This window comes from Cricetulus griseus, assembly GCF_003668045.3.
Source record: "Cricetulus griseus strain 17A/GY chromosome 1 unlocalized genomic scaffold, alternate assembly CriGri-PICRH-1.0 chr1_1, whole genome shotgun sequence".
In the NCBI taxonomy this organism is placed as follows: domain Eukaryota; kingdom Metazoa; phylum Chordata; class Mammalia; order Rodentia; family Cricetidae; genus Cricetulus; species Cricetulus griseus.
The window spans coordinates 154667438-154685171 of NW_023276807.1; the positions used below are offsets into that span (position 1 = coordinate 154667438).

The window sequence follows — 17734 nt, forward strand, 5'->3', positions numbered from 1 at the left end:
AAACCCATAGTGAATATTTCTATCGACTTTGGTTTAGAATGGAGCTGGAATTTTAGGGGATGAACACAAAAGTTACAGGGACAGAGTGTTAGGGGGAAAATGTTCACAAGCAGGTCTGAATCAAGTCTTAGAATGTGGCCTATGAAGGACCAACTAAGTAAGTTCCATAAGGACAGTGGACCACCCTTCGTTTACTTTATACTCTCAATACCAATACATAATAACCTAACATAAGGTTTTCTGTATATATCAGAATCTACATCCAGGTAGATTTGTTCAGTGTGTATTTGCTTTTGGCAACCAGACAACTTGTGCTTTGTCTGTGCTGCTAGTCATACTGACTTCTAGTTCTACTCAGGACCCATGAGCATCTCCCTACACCAATAATCTGCTCTAACTCTTTCTCCATTAGTTTGTTGCTTCAAGAGAAAGAGAGCACAATGCTTATATTTAACGTATGGATTTCCTGTCTCCTCTGAATGGAATTTACACAAGAAAGTCTAGACAACATACTGATGCCTGTATTAAAAGACTGGAGAATATGAATGCAGGAGAGCCTGCCACACCCAAGAGGATACACAGACAGCAGCCATATATCCTAGACCTCTGAGACAGTTTCAATTTAGACAACGTGTTCTGAATTTTTATTTAAAAGAAAGATGCTACATAAAACCTCTTTCCCTGATGTGAAAAAAAAATCATTTTTTTCAAGTGTAGACATAAGAATCGTTTCTTAAATGAAATCCTGAATTCCCATTTTCCTGTTGGTAATTAGGGAACTTGGGAATAGATGAACTCAGCAACTTCTAACACCCTAGAGATAAGAAACTCCCCAGTTGCCTGCAATTTGTTGGCAAAATATGATGCTCTGTCAACTGTGTTTGGGAATGTATCATCCCTAACACAGCAATTGTCGTAGGTTAGTACTATTACTCCTATAAATGAGGAAGTGGAACTAAGCCTAACACAGCAAGCCAGATACCTAAGGAAAAATCTCAGTCCTGAACACTTGGGCTCTGAATGCACACGCATTCTCATCCAACTTCAACACAGATGGAACATCTTGCTGTCAATTTCTTACTCAAAGTCTGACCTATAAAGGAAAGACAGCATATAGCACAACTTCAGTAACTTCTGTAAAAGTCTTTAAATTCCATTTTGGGTAGGAGAGGTGATGAAAGTGGGTAGAAAATTAAAACTACCATAAGCATTTTAATAGCATATTACAATTATATAAGAAAACCAAATTATGTCCAATGTTTACTTATTCAATGAAAACATATGTATTTGACAGACCCAACTTGTACAGAGCAGCACTGTGTGTGGTTAGGAATGAACAGCAACTAGCTGAATTAACAATCACCTTGGTCAAGGTCTTTATATTCCTGTGAACTGTTTCCTCAATTATCAACTGGATATTAACAGTAGCTACAACATCAAGTATTTGTCAAGAAGTTCATATTATGTCAACCAGAGACTCAGTGAATACTAGTCACTAGAAATATAAACATTTAATTATTTAGAGAATGTCATGTTCAATTTTTAAAGATTAAAAATTATACAATTGTCTGATCAATGGAATAGAACCCAGAAATAAGTCCACAAACATATGGAGACTCAACTTTTGATGGGGAATCCAGAAACACAGACAGGAAAATAGACATCATCAACAAATGATGCTGGTTAAACTGATGTCTGAATGTAGAAGAATGCAAATAAATCCATACTTATCACCATGCACAAAACTCAACTCTAAATGGATCAAAGACCTCAACATAAATCTGAATACACTAAATATGATAGAACAGAAAGTGGCCAATAGCCCTGAACTCACTGCCAAGGAAAAAACTTTTTGAACAGAATGCCAATAGCATAGGCACTAAGATCAAATAAGAACTCATGAAACTAAAAAGCTTCTGTAAAGCAAAGTACACTATCATTCAGATAACAGAATGGCACAAAACAGAATGGGAAAAGTTACCACCTACACATCCAATAGAGAGCTAATATCCAAAATATACTTTTTAAAGAACTAAAAAAAGTAGAAAAACTTAGACATCAAGAAAATAAATAACCTAATTTTAAATTAAAATGAGGTACAGATCTAAACAGAATTTTTAAAAGAGGAAACCCAAATGGCTAAGAAACATTTAAAGAAAGGTTCAACATCTTTAGCCATCATGAAAATGGAAATCTAAACTACTTTGAGATATCACACCAGTCAGAATGACCAAGATCAATAAAACTGACAGCTCATATTGAAGAGGATGTGGGGCAAATGGAAACACTCACCCATTGCTTGTACAGCACTTATATAGCCACTATGGAAACCAATGTGGCATTATATTGTTTATAATATAATAAAGCCACTGAAGATCAGAATGTAAAGCAGGTCATAGCCCTAGAATCCGGAAAGTGGTGGCACACACCTTTAATCCCAGAACTCAGGAAACAGGCAGATGGATCTCTCTGAGTTCAAGGCCACCCAGGACTACATGAGAGTGAATCAGACTAGAGAGGTATATAAGGAGGAGCCCAGGGTCCTATGTGGCATTCAGTCTTCAGTCTCTGGAAATTGGTCTCCAGTCACATTGAGGATAGGATCACCCAAGTCTGGGTAGAGATAAGAGCTCCCTGGTGACTTGGTTGCTTTGCTTCTCTGACCTTTAGCTTGAACCCCAATATCTGTCTCTGGGTTTGTATTATTTGTATTATCAATTGTATCAACCGTTGACATCTTAGAAACCTCAGTTTTATGTTTATTTATGGATTTTTTTCTCTGCTTGCACATCAGCTTCACGGGAGTATCTGTTCTCTTCATTATGGAGCCCAAAGTGGGTCAACAGGTGTTGTGAATAAAGAAATGAATGAGAGCAGTTTGAGCCCAAGAAGTATCTAAAATTAGCATACATTCTTATCCCTAAACAGCAAACTGTAAAGGCTGACACAAACCTAGAGCCAGAACTCTGTCTGCAAAACATGTGTATAGTTCTCCCAGATCGTACTGACCTATAAATCAACGTTTCACAGCATTCACGCCTTACAACTTAATCCACCAAGAGTAAGTAATGGGTGCAATTATTAAAACAGACCTCCAGGAAGGCAGACATGGAGCTTCTCATTCACAGCAGGAGGAAATTAATTCCCACACTATACTAGTCGAAAAATAATTTTTTAAGTTGAAAACCCATTAAGTCCATGTCTCTATTACACAGTAAGTATCTCCAGTAGATTTGTTTTTTTTTTCTTTCCCTTAAATTATAGGAAGAGTGTCTTTAGCTTGATCCTACTTCTCCTGCTTGACCAGGGGGAATCCCAGCACAACCTGACCCACCAGGATGGGAATCCACGGTACAACTTGTCTGTCAAAATGAAACTGGGCTCCATCATAGTCTCTTTTGTAAAGAGAAACATCTTTGATGTTTCCATTTCTCAGTATGCTCACAACCCAGGCAGGCAACAGAGAGAGATTCCTCTTTAGGATTTTCTCAGAACTCAAACCACCCCTAACAAAGTCTTCCCACATGTTCTCTGGCAGCCTGATTATAACAGAAGTTTCTAGGGAGGAGGGAGTTCTCTTGTACTGAAATTCCTTTTTTCCCCCACAATGTACCTTATTAGAATATATTATACCAAATAATGAGTTTATAGCTTTTTCACATGCACTCTGATCATACTGACTCACCCCTCCTCCTTTCCTCATTCCTCCATTAGTCTCCACTCCACTTCCTTATTAATTACTCTTCTGTCCATTTTCCTATATTAAATCACTCCTCTCACATATACATGTTTGTCAGATATAATCATTGCACACCAATCTTACCAAAAGTCACATGCAAGTTCTACAGAGAGGCTGAAAATTCTAATCCCAAAACCTATGGAAAATGGACCCAAAATGCTCTAAAATCTGAAATCCTGAAAACAGCAGAAAATGGACCCAAAATTATCTAAATCTGAAATTCTGAAAACAGTGAAAAATGGATCCAAAATGCTCTAACTTCTGAAACTTTGAGGGTGGATAAGATGTCATAAGCAGAAAATCTACACTTGACTTCTTGTGACAAGCCACAGTCAATATCCTGGTACAATAAAATGTATAGGATTGTCTTTCAGCTATGAGATACATGAAATATATATGAAGCATAAGTGAATTTCTTGTTTTGGGTTGGTTCTTATCCCTAAAATATCTCATTGTATAGATGCAAATCTTCCAAAATCTGAAATCAATAACATTTACAGTCCTAGGCATTTCAGAAAGGAGCCTTCAGCTTGCATTTAGAATTATTTGACTTTCTGGTTGAATGTTAACCATGGTAGATTGTCCTTAATAATTTCTAAACTTGAATCATTTCTGAGGTTTTAGTTCCTTTCATACATGTCTGTGTTTTTAGCATGATACTGTACACACAGTCAACAAATCAAGGCAAAATACACTCAAAGAAAACAACACCTTTCACACTGTAGCTGAAATCCATCAGTTCTCTGCTGAGAATCCTTAACTCATCTAAATAAAAAAATGAATATTCATCTTGCTCCTCTGACTTCACCCTTTCTGCTCACAGTGTGCTTATAGTCATAAAACAAGTCAGGAAGTTACACCAAATTTTCTTCCCATTATGGTATTGTTTAAGACCTAATGATTTTCCCTACAAACTGCCCCTCCTTTTTTCTAGTCACTTCTAAGTACTCATTACCTCACAAAGAAATACTGCCAAGCAAATAGACAGAACTAAAAAAGTCATCCTGAGTGAGGTAACCCAGACCCAGAAAGATGAACATGCCATGTATTCTTTTATAAGTGGATATTGGGCACAAAGCAAAGGATAACCAGGCTACAATCCACAACCAAAAGAAGCTAGGTAAAAAGGGAGACCCTAAGAGGGAGACACATAGAAGTTCCTAGGAAGGAGAAATAGTTAAGATTTTCTGGGTAAACTGGGATCAGGGGCAGAAGTGAGGGGATGAGGATGAGAATATGAGGGATTGAGATGGCCAGGTTGTGGGAGGGAAGGAGAGGGAGAACAATGAAAGAGATATCTTGATAGAGGGAGTCATTATGGAATTAGCGAGAAACCTGGTAGGTACTAGGGGAATTCCCAAGAATCCACAAGAATGACCCCAGCTAAGAATCCTAGCAATAGTAGAGAGGGTGCCTGAACTGGCCTTCCCCTATAATCAGATTAGTGACTAACCTGTCATCACAGAACCTTCACCCAGTAACTGACGGAAGCAGGTGCAGTGATCCACAGCCAAGCACAGGGCTGAGTTCCTGGACTTCAGTTGAAGACAGAGGAGGGATCATGTAAGCAAGTGATGGGTGAAGAGCATGATAGAGAAAACCACAGGGAGAGCTGACCCAAGCTAGTGGAAGCACATGGACTCGGACTGACAGCTGGGTAAACCTGGATGGGACTGAACTAGGCCTTTTGAATGAATTTGACAGTTGTGTGACTTGATCTTTTTGTCGGGATCCTGGCAGTGGGACCAGGACTTACCTGGGTACATGAACTGGATTTTTTGGAGCCCATTCCCTGTGGTGGAATACCTTGCTCAACCTTGATGTAGTGGGGAGGATCCTGGTCCTGCCACAACTTGACCAGACACTGTTGACTCCCCAAGGGAGGCCTTACCCCCTCTGAGTGGATGTGGGGATAGACAGGATGAGGGAGAGGTGGGGTGGGAGAAGTAGAGGGAGGGGGAACTGAGGTTAGTATGTAAAATGAAAAAAAAATTAAAGAAATACTACCAAGGGCCAAGTCCAAATTCCCCACCTATAGTTTTCCTTACTAAATATTATGTAAATTATACCAAAAATACTGTCCAAATCACTGCCAAGAGAACTACTGTAAAGCCCCAGGTCTGCAATGCCTTGACTATGCCATCCCTTAGTGATTTTAGTGACCTAAGATATTCTATGTCCACTCTTATCCATGAAAATGAAGATGACAGTATTTACTTCACAGGGTTTGTCTTAGTTGGGGTCTCTATTGCTGTAAAGGGACACCATGACCAGACCTATTCTTTTAAAGAAAAACATTTAATTGGGGCTTGCTTACAATTTCAGAAGTTTAGTCCATTATCATAATGTCGAGTGGCATGCAGCCAGACATGGTACTGGAGGAGCTAAGAGTTCTAAATCTTGATCCACAGACAGCAAAAGGAGATTGTGTCCTATACAGAGTGTATCTTGAGCATAGGAGACCTCAAAGCTCACCCCCATAGTGACACACTTCCTCCAAGAAGACTATACCTACTGCAACAAAGCCACACCTCCTGATAGTGCTACTCCCTATGGGGGTCACTTTCTTTCACACCACCATGGAGTCATTATAAAAATGAAATGATACAATCAATTCAAAGTGCTTACAATAATATATATTGAATATGTGCACATATAGTAGCAGAGGTCTCTACCCTGAGTACAACCCCCAGCATCACACAAACATGTACACAGAGTAATGAATTTTACCATGCTGTTCTTTCCAAATAGTTTCCCATTATTTCTTGATAAAACTCATAACATTAATATATGTATTCATGTTAGACTCCCAAACTGCTAGCCAAATACTCTAATAAAACAGAAACTTGGAGACAAAGCAACTTAATTTAAATGAAAACTTAAGTTGTGTTGTGGGAGATTTGTTTGTGTTGTTGCTCTGAGACCTCCAAAGGAGTGGGACCTTGGTTGGGGGAGGGGAGTTCACATTTGGGTGGCCAAAGTGGATCACAGAGGTTTCTGGCCATCTCTGAGGAGACAGATGAACACACAAGAATAAGGAAGGGCCAAAGGAGATAGGCAGCCCTTTCAAGCTGGGAAGAGTGCAGAGTGAGGTCACTGATCATTTTCTCCACTGCTCTGTGGATCTACCAGGTTTTATACTAGTATCTGACTCCCCACCATTTTTTATTAATACAACAATAAAGGAAGCCACTTTAAAGTTGCATATTAAGTCCCTCTGCAATGTGGTCTCAGCATCATCCCCAGTAGCCCCAGTTGTGCTCCGAAGGCCTGGCTTACCCACCCTACTCTTACAGACCACTCTGCTGGACTGCCAGGCAAAGGGATGAACTAGGTGAATCCAGCTGAGCCCCCAACATGGGCCCTTAAGTCCCATCCTTTCCAGGAAACCAGTGCATAACAGACAGACTTCCTGGTCTAAGCTTCCATAGTTCTCACTATCAAGTCATATGACACAAATCAAAGCCATCAGTATAAGAGGTTTCTAGCTATGTGTGTGACTTAGGATTTCCAAAATGTGAAGGCCTCTAGGGAAGACGTGTAAGACAGTAACTGGGTTGAATGTCCCTTCTCAGAGTGGGGAGGAAGGGAAAGCTGGCGCTTCTGGGGCTGTGGTTTCTTGGGAGTGAGTATTCTATGTGGGGCTGGTCAAGACACCTAGTCATCATAGTTCCTTTATACATTTAGCCACAGGTGCTACAACAGGGAAAATGTGTCAACTGTCCTTCAAGGTATGTTATCCAGTGATACACATATGTCTCAAAGGATTCCAGATGCCCCCAGTGCATGATAAAGCTCCCATCTCAGTGACGAGGTATAAATTCCCCATATCCCAGGCATGTTTATGTGTTCTAACCAATATCAAGGCTTTCACAGGCACAGGACATATGGGGACACTTGAGACTGATGCTTATATCCTTCCCCAGAAGAGACCTGGGGGTGGTGTTTGGGCACTAAAGGTCTGGAGTCAGAAAAGCCTGCATTTGGGTGTGGGCACTAGCTTGATGAAGGCTTTGGCATCTTGCAAGCAAATTGTGAAAATGAAGGCTCACTGAGGGAAATCTGTACAATGGAAATGAATGACAAGACTCAAAGTAAGCAACGTGAAGGACCAGCTCCACTTAGCACAATCGGAACACATGAAAAATGATTTACCACTGTCAAAGGAAAGAAGTTCTTCCCATCCCCGAGGACCTTTTCCCTGTGCTCCTACTCCAGTCTGCAATGCCTGCTGTGGCTACAAGGACCCTAAACCTCAGCTTACAGAGGCCCTAAATCCCAGGAGAGCTGCAGTTCTTGCCCTATGATCCCACCAAGGGACCTGGGATTCTTTCCCGAGAACTGCTGAGCACAGCACTTTGGAGAGGCAGCTCATGTAGGCAACTTCCTTGATCAGGTACAAATTCTCAGAAACACAGTAAGCTGGCCTGGAGAGTGAAATCGAACCAGCATTTCTGAGACCAGCTGAAGAAGCAGCTCAAGCAACAACACCCCCAAATCCTGAGCCCAAGGGAAAGAAAGAACTCTCATCGCCACTGACAGTGGCCAGCTGTTCTACCAAACAGGAGAACAGGGTGAAGGGTGGACATTAAAGTGGACACCAGATGCCGAAGGGCTTAGCAGGGCTATAAACACTTGCAGGGAAGGGAACACATATTCTCTCCCAAGCAATTACCAACATGTTGAAATTTGGAACATAGCCAAGTGCCCTGCCAATTTTGTCTTCTCCATTCACTCCTCTAGGCTCTTATCACCACAAGACAGACTGTTCTCAGTTTCTCAGTGGGTCTTTAGCCACACCTCCATTTTCACAGTCCAAGCTTCTTCATGAAGCTATTTGAAAAATGAAAAGGCAGTGGTGGGGGGGGGCTCATTAAGAAATAAAGAACTGTGAACTTAGAGATTATCCCTCTTTTTTATCTGCCTTTTAATAAATATCTGTTGCGATTGCACAATGTTTATTATGTTCCACAAAGTCACTTAGGAGGGAACAGCACATTCTTCAGTGTTCTGGAACATTAAATCAGGTAAGAGAAGGAAATGTGGGCTTTGAGGAGAAGTAGCCAAGTATTTTCTGGGCTACATCTTCAAATAACCAAATAATAACAGAATAACAATATGAGGGGGTAAGTTGGGATTGTGTTTTGTTTTCTTTCTTTGTTTGTTTGTGAGGAACAAATGCCAAAATGTTAACATTCCTAGCTTCGATTTTGAAAAAAAAAAAAAAAAAAAAACTCAACTGGCTGGCTATCACTTTTAGAAACTGTAATCCCAAGAGCTACATCAGACATTACAAATCAATATTCATCACATTTGTTACTATTTGGAGGGGGTTAGTAATTTAATGATTAATACTGGATCTAGAATTTAAAACCATAAACATTAGGATTTGTTCACAAGTGGTAAAGCCAGGGAAAGTAGTGCTAAAATGTAGAGAATCCTGAAAGGTCTTCATGGAAATGCTCTTTATGACAACTAAGTTTTCAAAATCTGAAATAATTTGGTTTACAAGTGGTAAAGCTATGAGTGTTCTATTTTTGGTTTAACGGATTAGTGTAAATTTAGTGATAATCAGCAGGAATGCTCAAAGGCTATGCTGCATCGAGCTGGGTGTAAAGGAGGGTGCCAGTAGGGCCAGTGCTTCTGGAAGCTCTGGGAGGGGACTGTTCCCTGTCTTCCTCAGCTTCGAGGCTTATGATCTCCCCATCTCTGATCTGCAAAGCCACCCCAGACACAGTCCTCCTTGTGCCATCATTCCTCCAGCACCCTTTGCCTACCTTTCTACTTAAAATCTATTTTAAGGTCACTTGATTAGCAACCTACTTTTACCTACCAACTGTCTCCTCCTTTACTAGAGGCACAGATTCCAAGGATTCAGATGCAGGTCTTTTAGGAGGGTGGGAACTAATCCACATACCATAGGCACCATTTCAAAGTTAAGCTTATGAGTCAGTAAGTCTCTATCGGCAAATGTACTGAAGCTATCTAGACAGAGATGTCTCTTTAGTGAAATAAAATGTGGAATGGCCACCTAGAGTACTGATGACGAATTTTTTCACAACTTGGGGACACCAGGCTAGTCCTGGTAGAAAAAAAGAAAGACAATACAGAGGCAGAGAGGGCCAGTGCAGGGGAAGAGACTGCTGGAAGTGGAGCTGGGGAAAGGTAACAGCATATTTTGAACTGCAGCTTTAGCCATGGCTGAATTTCATTACCTTATCAATCTGTTTTTTGTTTGCTTTTTACCTATGAGCACCGGATCCTATCGCTTTTATTCAAGATGGCGGGTTATGCTCTATAAATTTCCATGAAATGAAGACAAAGGAATTCCAATAAATAAAGTGGAGAAAAAAAATCAAAGAATTGAGCCAGGTAAGGTCTTCCATCCTAGTCAAGAAAATTTCAAATCTGATAAGCTCAGAACCCCCAAATGTGCGGAGAACTGACACGACACTTAAAAGTTCTACAACCTTGCAACCTTTCAGACTTGAGGTGTTTGGGTTAGGCAGCAAGGCAATTCTACACAAATAGCCTAGAACCCCTAAACTCAAATCCAAGCACTTCTGGCCCCAAGCATTTCAGATAAGAAAGACTCATGCTGTACCACAAAATACAGCTATGAGTAACCCAGATGGAAGAACTTTTTGTCTTGTACCTTACTCAACTCCCTTCACTGCTGTATTTCAATGACTTAAGCAACCCTGCATTGAGAAATCAGCATGAAGGTAGTATGTGAAAATAAAATGCTCAAAGAGGGTTTGGTATGCTAAGTGGCTGGACACTTTACAAGGCATGGCACAGCAAGTTGATGTACCTGAAAACTCATGTTGGGCACTAGAACTGAAATGTAGGAAACAGAATGAAATACCTGTCTTTAAGTAAACAGGAGGGATTTTGCTACATGGTATCAAAGTGCAAAGCACTTTGGAATGTCATATTTATGCATACTAATAACTTTTTAAAATGTTTTTCTAAGTACAAATCTAAGACATTCTAATGCCAACAGCTGTTGGTCTGACTTGTTTACCATGGAGCAGCATTTTAGAAATCTAAATAAAAGTATCACACCTCTAGGAAGTAAGAAGTAACATGATATGCTGAAATTGTACACAGGAAAGTGACACTGGAAGGGTTAGGGTGTCAGTTAGTACAGCCTGTTCCCTGACCACTTGATAATGTAAAGATATAAGATACCAATAAATCCTCAGGACAGACTTTGCAATAAAAGAGAGGTTTTTACATGTAAAAGAACTCCAAGTTGCATCACTAATTATTTCAATTACTGCTTTGTTTAAATGTATTTGTGAACACGTGTCTATACTCAATATGAACAAAAATGTTAAGACTAAGAGATAGTGCCTGAGTTGGGAGCTCATATTTTTAATTCTATTTGACCTACAAGTTCCCCAAAAGCTATTTTTGTTTTAGAGTCAAATTAAGATATGTTTCAAGCTGCTTGCAATCTGTCTGAAGTCCACACAGATTCATCATGCTGAATTTGTGGCAGTCATTCTTATAAACAAGAAAATGACATTTTACCACAAAATCTGTCTTAGGGATTATAGTTAGTCATAAAACTCATGCACAGTTACTTGGGAAATTAAGATGAATCAATTACACATGGGATCAGAGATTCCTTGTCTTGGAGACTCCACACACATTGCTTTCTGTTTTAAAGATGTAAGTCTTGAATTTTATTTTGTCTCTGCTCTCCTTCTAGTCTATGGGTCTTCCCAAAGTACTAATAAAATTACAAAACCATGCTTATATAACTGCTCATATTTATTATTTTCAATAACAAAAATGACAAATAATCTTGCATCTTTCACTCTTTAAGTATTTAAATGTATTTTAATATTTAAACAAAGCCAAAATTAATTTTAACTGTTTTAATAGCCAATTTACTCCTAAGTTGCAAGTAGTTTATTCCATGCTTTTTTTCCCCCAAAAGCCATTTGTCAAAATATATGATGTGCATCTGCTTAAAAACCAACTTCTGGGACTTTCTCTGTAAGGAGTCACTTAAAATGCAGGTAATGACCTATATATAACACCAGCTGGCAAATTTCAATACTATGGGAAAGCAGATACCATGAGAAAGATAATTATCAAGTTATGGACAATTAGCATGATGGAATTCTGCATCTTTTGCAAGAAGCTTGTGATGATATGAAAAACAAAAACAAATATGCCAAACCAGTTTTTCTTCATACAAAAACATATCACGAGTAATTCCAACCAGACTGCACACCAACTATGTTTCATGTATACAGGCTGATCATTCCTTAGCCAAAATGTTTAGGGCCGTGGTGTTTATTCTTTCAGGTTTTGGAACATCTACATACACTTTACCAGTTGAGCCTCCCAATCCAAAAATCTCAAGTCTGAAAGGCTGCAATTAAAAGAACAGTGAGTAAAAAATTGCTAACCTGTCAGTTCTTTTGGCTTTGACTATCAGAGTTTCAGAGAACACAGAAACAGTAAAGGAGATAACCTCAGTGCATTCATGTAGTACATCTCTAATCAGAATACAAGAACAACAGCTTCCTGGAGAGGTACCAGTGTAGTTTAGGGGGAAAAAAGCTGATCTGTATTCCATCACAGGATTGCTGAGGAGAGGCTCCACTGCTAACTTCAATCCTGGTGCAGAGAGAATGAACTCCGTAGAAGTCACCCCTGTAGACAGTCCAAGTGATATAACCAGATTCTTCATCCCGAAACCACTCATAATTTTACCAGGCCATTTGGAACTATCCCTAATGGATTTCCAAGGCAGTCTGAATTTTGGCCTCTCACAGGCAAAGAATGTTTGAAGTTCGTCATCCTGAGGCAGGGGTGACCTTGTGGGTTTTCTTAACATTTCTAAGCACTACAGCATGATTTTAGACAGCAACAGGGAAACAGAAAAAGCATGGGCAGGAAAATTTTCAGTTAAACAGCAACAACGATCTTTAATTACAAGGGAGAGCAGGCAAATGGGACAATAATCCCAAACTGATTATACGAAAGGCACACAAAATGAATGGGCCCAGGTCCTTGTGCTTTGTGGTATAAAAGTAGCCACAAGATGCCTTGCTAACATTGAACGATTAACTAGTAGCCATTATCATAGTCACTGTTTTTTTTTTTTTTTTTTTTTTGTAGGGACTCCCTAAACCTGAAGAAAGGCACAGAACAAAAGCATTTAAGGAAATCCAGAACAGAAAGTTCTCGATGTAATGATGCCCTGTCTGCTAAAGCTAGTCACCGAGTACTGAGCCTCTGTGGACCACCAGGTACCAAGCATGGCTTTATTTACTAAGACAGAGCTATCTTCAAGCCAGGGTCTTAGCTTTCATGCAGTAATCAGTGATAGTATTTCCTTACTCGATGTCAACCAACAAGTAAGTGACTCCCACTAAACTCTGAAAACTATGCATAGAGATAGATATAGATAAAGGCCAGTGATGACAAAGCAATTCTTAGGAAACTAGATGTCTGAGTGGACAAAGACAGCCTCCTTTATAAAGAATGAAATGCAATGGGTTTTGCAACTAAAGACTAGAAATAGAGCAGAGAAAAATGAGCATTCCCCAATTCCAACAAGGGTTGCTGAGGAAAGACAGCTTCATGCAACATCATGAACCTTCCTCAAATGATACCCAGAGAATAGCAAAGTGATGGTTTCAAAACAAAGAGACTGAGGGTTCTTTTTCAGATTTTCCAAATTCTAAAGAACTATAATTGTTTCCTAACCCTCATGTGTCACGGAGCAAGCCTCCTAACCCAATTAAGCCAGTCAGCCAGATGCCCACAATTACTCCCTTGCATCCCACCAAGACCATGTGCTGAGTCAGACAAGAAAGAGTTCCCTAACAGGCGGCAGAAACATGCCAGTGAGCTAATGAAACATGCTTGACCATACAGACACACACGAAATTTACTTCAACATGCATAGTTTGGGGGAAAAGTAGGTAGTTTCTACTTGACAAGCCACAAACGAGATCGGAGTTCAATATCTGTTTCCCTAGAATGAGTCATACTTCCCCACACGCCAAGAATGTATTTTTCCTACTGGCTAAGAGAGAACTCATATCCCCTATAAGACTATGTAGGTAAGAAAACCAATGTATTCTAACCTGCCATTCCTACCACTATTAACTGCCTTCTGTCTACCTAAATAAAATCCTTCTCCTACTCTAGACACATGTCTTGCAGATTTTTTTGATTGACACCTTGGGCCATATATTACAGAACAATATGGTGCGATTTCAATTATAAAAAGAAGTGCCAGTTAAAATTAATCTAACCCTGTTAGAAATCAGGAATGTGATTACCTTTAATGAGGGATTCGCACCAGGAAGGTGATGGACAGGGGCACAAGGGTGCTAGTAATATTCTGCTTACTGATCCATGTACACTAGTACACACCATATAAGCAGCAGCAAGCTGTACACTGAATACGAACTATCTTGCAAGCATATGAAACTTTAATCCCTCTCAAATTTGTCTCCTCCATAGTTTGTGGTTTATTGGTAAATTATGTTTATCTCTTCCTGAAATATACTCAGAAACCATTCAGAGCTATGGAATTTCTCTAGCCAATGTATAATGAAATAGATATAAATAATAAATACATAAATTTTACGGACTAGATTAGTTGTTCCTAATGTATCAAGCAGTATCTCCAAGTGTTGCATATAACCTTTCAAATGAATGGCTATTGAAAGAAACAGTTAAATTCATAGAAGCGCATCTTACTGAAGCTGTAAGTCCCTCTTCAAATGGAGACAGCAAAGAAAAACTCATTACTACAGATAAGATTTTCTGAAACAGAGCATTTTAAAAACTCCACAGAGTCAGCTCATTGACTATAAATGATGGTTATACTTCATTAGTACAAGATTCTGGGTTCAAAAATCTCTTAGGTTGTTTTTGTTTTCATTAAACTTGAGTAAAAATGACAATAGCAAAGAGGAATCCCATAGAAAAGGTGTGTAGGGAGACAAGTGCTATAAATCTCCAGAAATCCAACCTAAGAGCACCAAGAGTGCCCCTGCCAGGCTGCTGACTCATCACCTTCAAGCTAAAACTTAAGCATACCTTCACTGCTTTCTTTTCTGCAGAAAGGACTACGAAAGTAATTGACACCAACAAAAGGTCTGGACCAAAGCCAATCCCAGGCCTCTTTCACTAGAGCATCCTGATTCTCAAAACTGCATCAGAGCAACTCGTGTTATTATGTGAATAAAATGTGTTGGAAGAATGAATGGGCCATCTTAAAACTCCTTTTTATTACATATTGAAATGCCAGAGTGTACATATAATTAAAACCAAGACTGTTCTTTTCCTACTTGGGGTTTTATTGTTTTATTTTGTTTTTTTTGTGTGTGTTTTGTTTTTCTTTAAAAAGATAGATGGCTGAGTGCAATCAATCACACAACTAATGCCTCTTCTTAGGCAGTTTGCAGTGCATTCTCAGCTGCCATTCTCCCTTCTGTGCTACTCTTGCCACTTAAAACTCTAACGCTGTGGAGGAGACTCACAACACTAAGCCCCAAGTAAGAGTTCCATACATGCTTCCGTGCATGCATGCTGCACCTATAGGTGATTCACAGCTCCTCGGTGTTACAAACGTGAAATGGACTGAGGAAGAACTACACAACTTTGAGTTTTGATCCTTCTCAAAATAGCACTAACAGAACTACCATGCTCACACATGGAGCTGCAGCATCAAGATCCAGCAGCTACCTCCATCCATCAGCAATCCACATCAGCAATACTCAACAGTTACACTTCTAGCCAGACTTCTTCACTCCCTAAGTTGGGTGTATTAAATGCATTTTCTGAGTCACAGTATTTCCAATTCATAATGAGCCTACAAAACATAATCTCATCCTAAGTCAGAGGACATTTGTACACAGCTCTGGCTCTGGATCTTGGCTTCACTCATTAGTTAACAAGTGTGGACCTCCCTGGGCACTGCAACAGACAGCTGGAGCAAAGCTTCCTCGTCTCTTTAATAAACTCACCTAGCCCATCCTGAGACTGTGAGAATCAGACCAGATAATGCATATCAAGCAATTAACACACACCCAGCATTTGGTAAGTCGTCAGTTACTTGTAAACAAGTATACAGCAGAACAGATAAAAACTTTTCTCTTAAGAGAAAAATGACTTTACAGCCTGGTGTAACAGCAGATACCTCTAGTCTCAACACTTGGATCAGAAGTTCAAGGACGTTCTTGCCTACCTAGTGAGTTCCAAGCCAACCCTGAGCTGTGTGAAACCCTGTCTCGACAAACAGATTTCACATTGTCACTTCAAAAATACAAAATTCAGGGTCTGCCAAAACTAATACTATCCTTCAAAGTAATTTAAATAAAATGTGTTATCATGGATGGTGTGGTGGTTTGAATACGAATGTTCCCTGTAGGTTCCTATACTTGAATACACCGCCCCTAGTTGGTGGAAATGTTTGGGAAGGATTAGGAGAAGGGCTCTGTTGGAGGAGTTGTGTCACTAGGGGTGGGTTTTGGTTTCAAAAGACTCATGCTATTTCCAGATAGTCTCTTTCTCCCTTGTAGCTGTGTCTCAGGATGTGAGCTCTGGTTACTACTCCAGCATCATGCCTGCCTGTCTGTCTGCCCGCCTGCTGCCACGGTTATGTCATCTGGCTATGATGATATTGGGCTCTAACCCTTTGAAAATATAAGCCCCAAAATTGCCTTGATCATGGTGTCTCATCACAGCAATAGAGAAGTAACTAAAACAGTGGTCAACAGCACTGGGTGCTCTTTCAGAGTACCCCAGTTCAATTCACAGTACCCAGATGGTGGCTAACAACCATCTGTAACTCCAGTTCCAGGGGATCTGATGCCCTCTTCTGGCCTCCTTAGGCATTGTACACATGTGAACCAACATAGGCAGCAGGTTACCCATAGAATAAATTTTAATATGTGTTTAGGGTGTTGATTGTATCCTGGCTTTCTAATGTGAGCATTCAAAACATAGTATTATGGATGACTTCGAGAAATGACAATTGTTTTTGGAGTAGCCTATTACAAATCATATACCCTGAACTTTAGTCTCCTCACTGGTAAAAAAAAAAAAGGGAGTAATTAATAGCCCCCACAGCAGCAGGTATTACTCAAGTATTTAATTTTGTTTGCAAAAGGCCTTAATAGTATCATATATTTCAAAATAATTATTTTATGAAATAACTTTCATGAAATAAAAGAAGTCACCCAAGAGTGTAGACAAAGCAGACAAAATTGAGAGAAAAAAAAAATGTGAATTCTCTCTTGATCATTTCCCTTTTCTCCCTGGCCTTCCTACAACTGTCACCCTACATTACACAAGTTGATGGTCTGACTTGATGCATCTCTTGTGTTCCAGCCCCGCAAAAACCCTTCCAGTGCATACCAGTGACTCTTACCAAATCAGTAATAAATTAAGGCTTGGGAAGTTGAACTACTAGGGAGGATATTGACACCACTATAATTTAGCCTGGGAAAAATAGGACCCTCCCACGGAAATCGGACTCGTAGAAATCGTTCCAGACTACGAATTATTTTAAACACTAATTAGAAAAGTTTCGGGACCAATTCTTTTGCTCAGCTTACTTTGTTCCCCTCTCTCAGCTAGGGAAAGCGTGACATCTGAGAAGGAGGCTTACCTATTTGCACCATTTCTTCAGTACCAGCCTAGAAGGGGGGTAAAAAAAGAAACAGTTACTGGATTTCATCTTATCGTCCTGTGCCGTTTATTTCTACCATCAGTGCTTTTCGGGGAGCTGGTTAATCAGAAGACCGAGAGACTGTAAATTGCTGCCTGAAGGCTGAACCTTACTTAGTTCCTAGAAGGTTCCTGTGACAGGAGCCAATTCAATGACTATTTGAGAAAGGGACTTGTTGGCCGGCTTTAATTTTAGTATCTGTGAAGCCAGTAAAATAAATAGTGACCCTCAATGGCCTCTTCGGAAAACTCCAATACTAGGGCACCAGACCAGAGAGG

The 17734-nt window shown here is 39.8% G+C and overlaps 1 protein-coding gene across 2 annotated transcripts in view; it reads right to left on the reverse strand.

Annotated features, from left to right (window-relative positions):
* Adamts3 (ADAM metallopeptidase with thrombospondin type 1 motif 3) overlaps nt 1-17420 on the reverse strand; it is a 201099-nt gene extending 183679 nt beyond the window's left edge. For both annotated transcript variants that reach the window (XM_035453248.1, XM_035453249.1), the window contains exon 1: nt 17397-17420. In XM_035453248.1, the coding sequence (XP_035309139.1) occupies nt 17397-17409 (13 nt within the window). In that variant the 5' untranslated portion in view covers nt 17410-17420. The remainder of the gene's footprint in view (nt 1-17396) is intronic.
* Between the last annotated feature and the right edge of the window lie 314 nt (nt 17421-17734).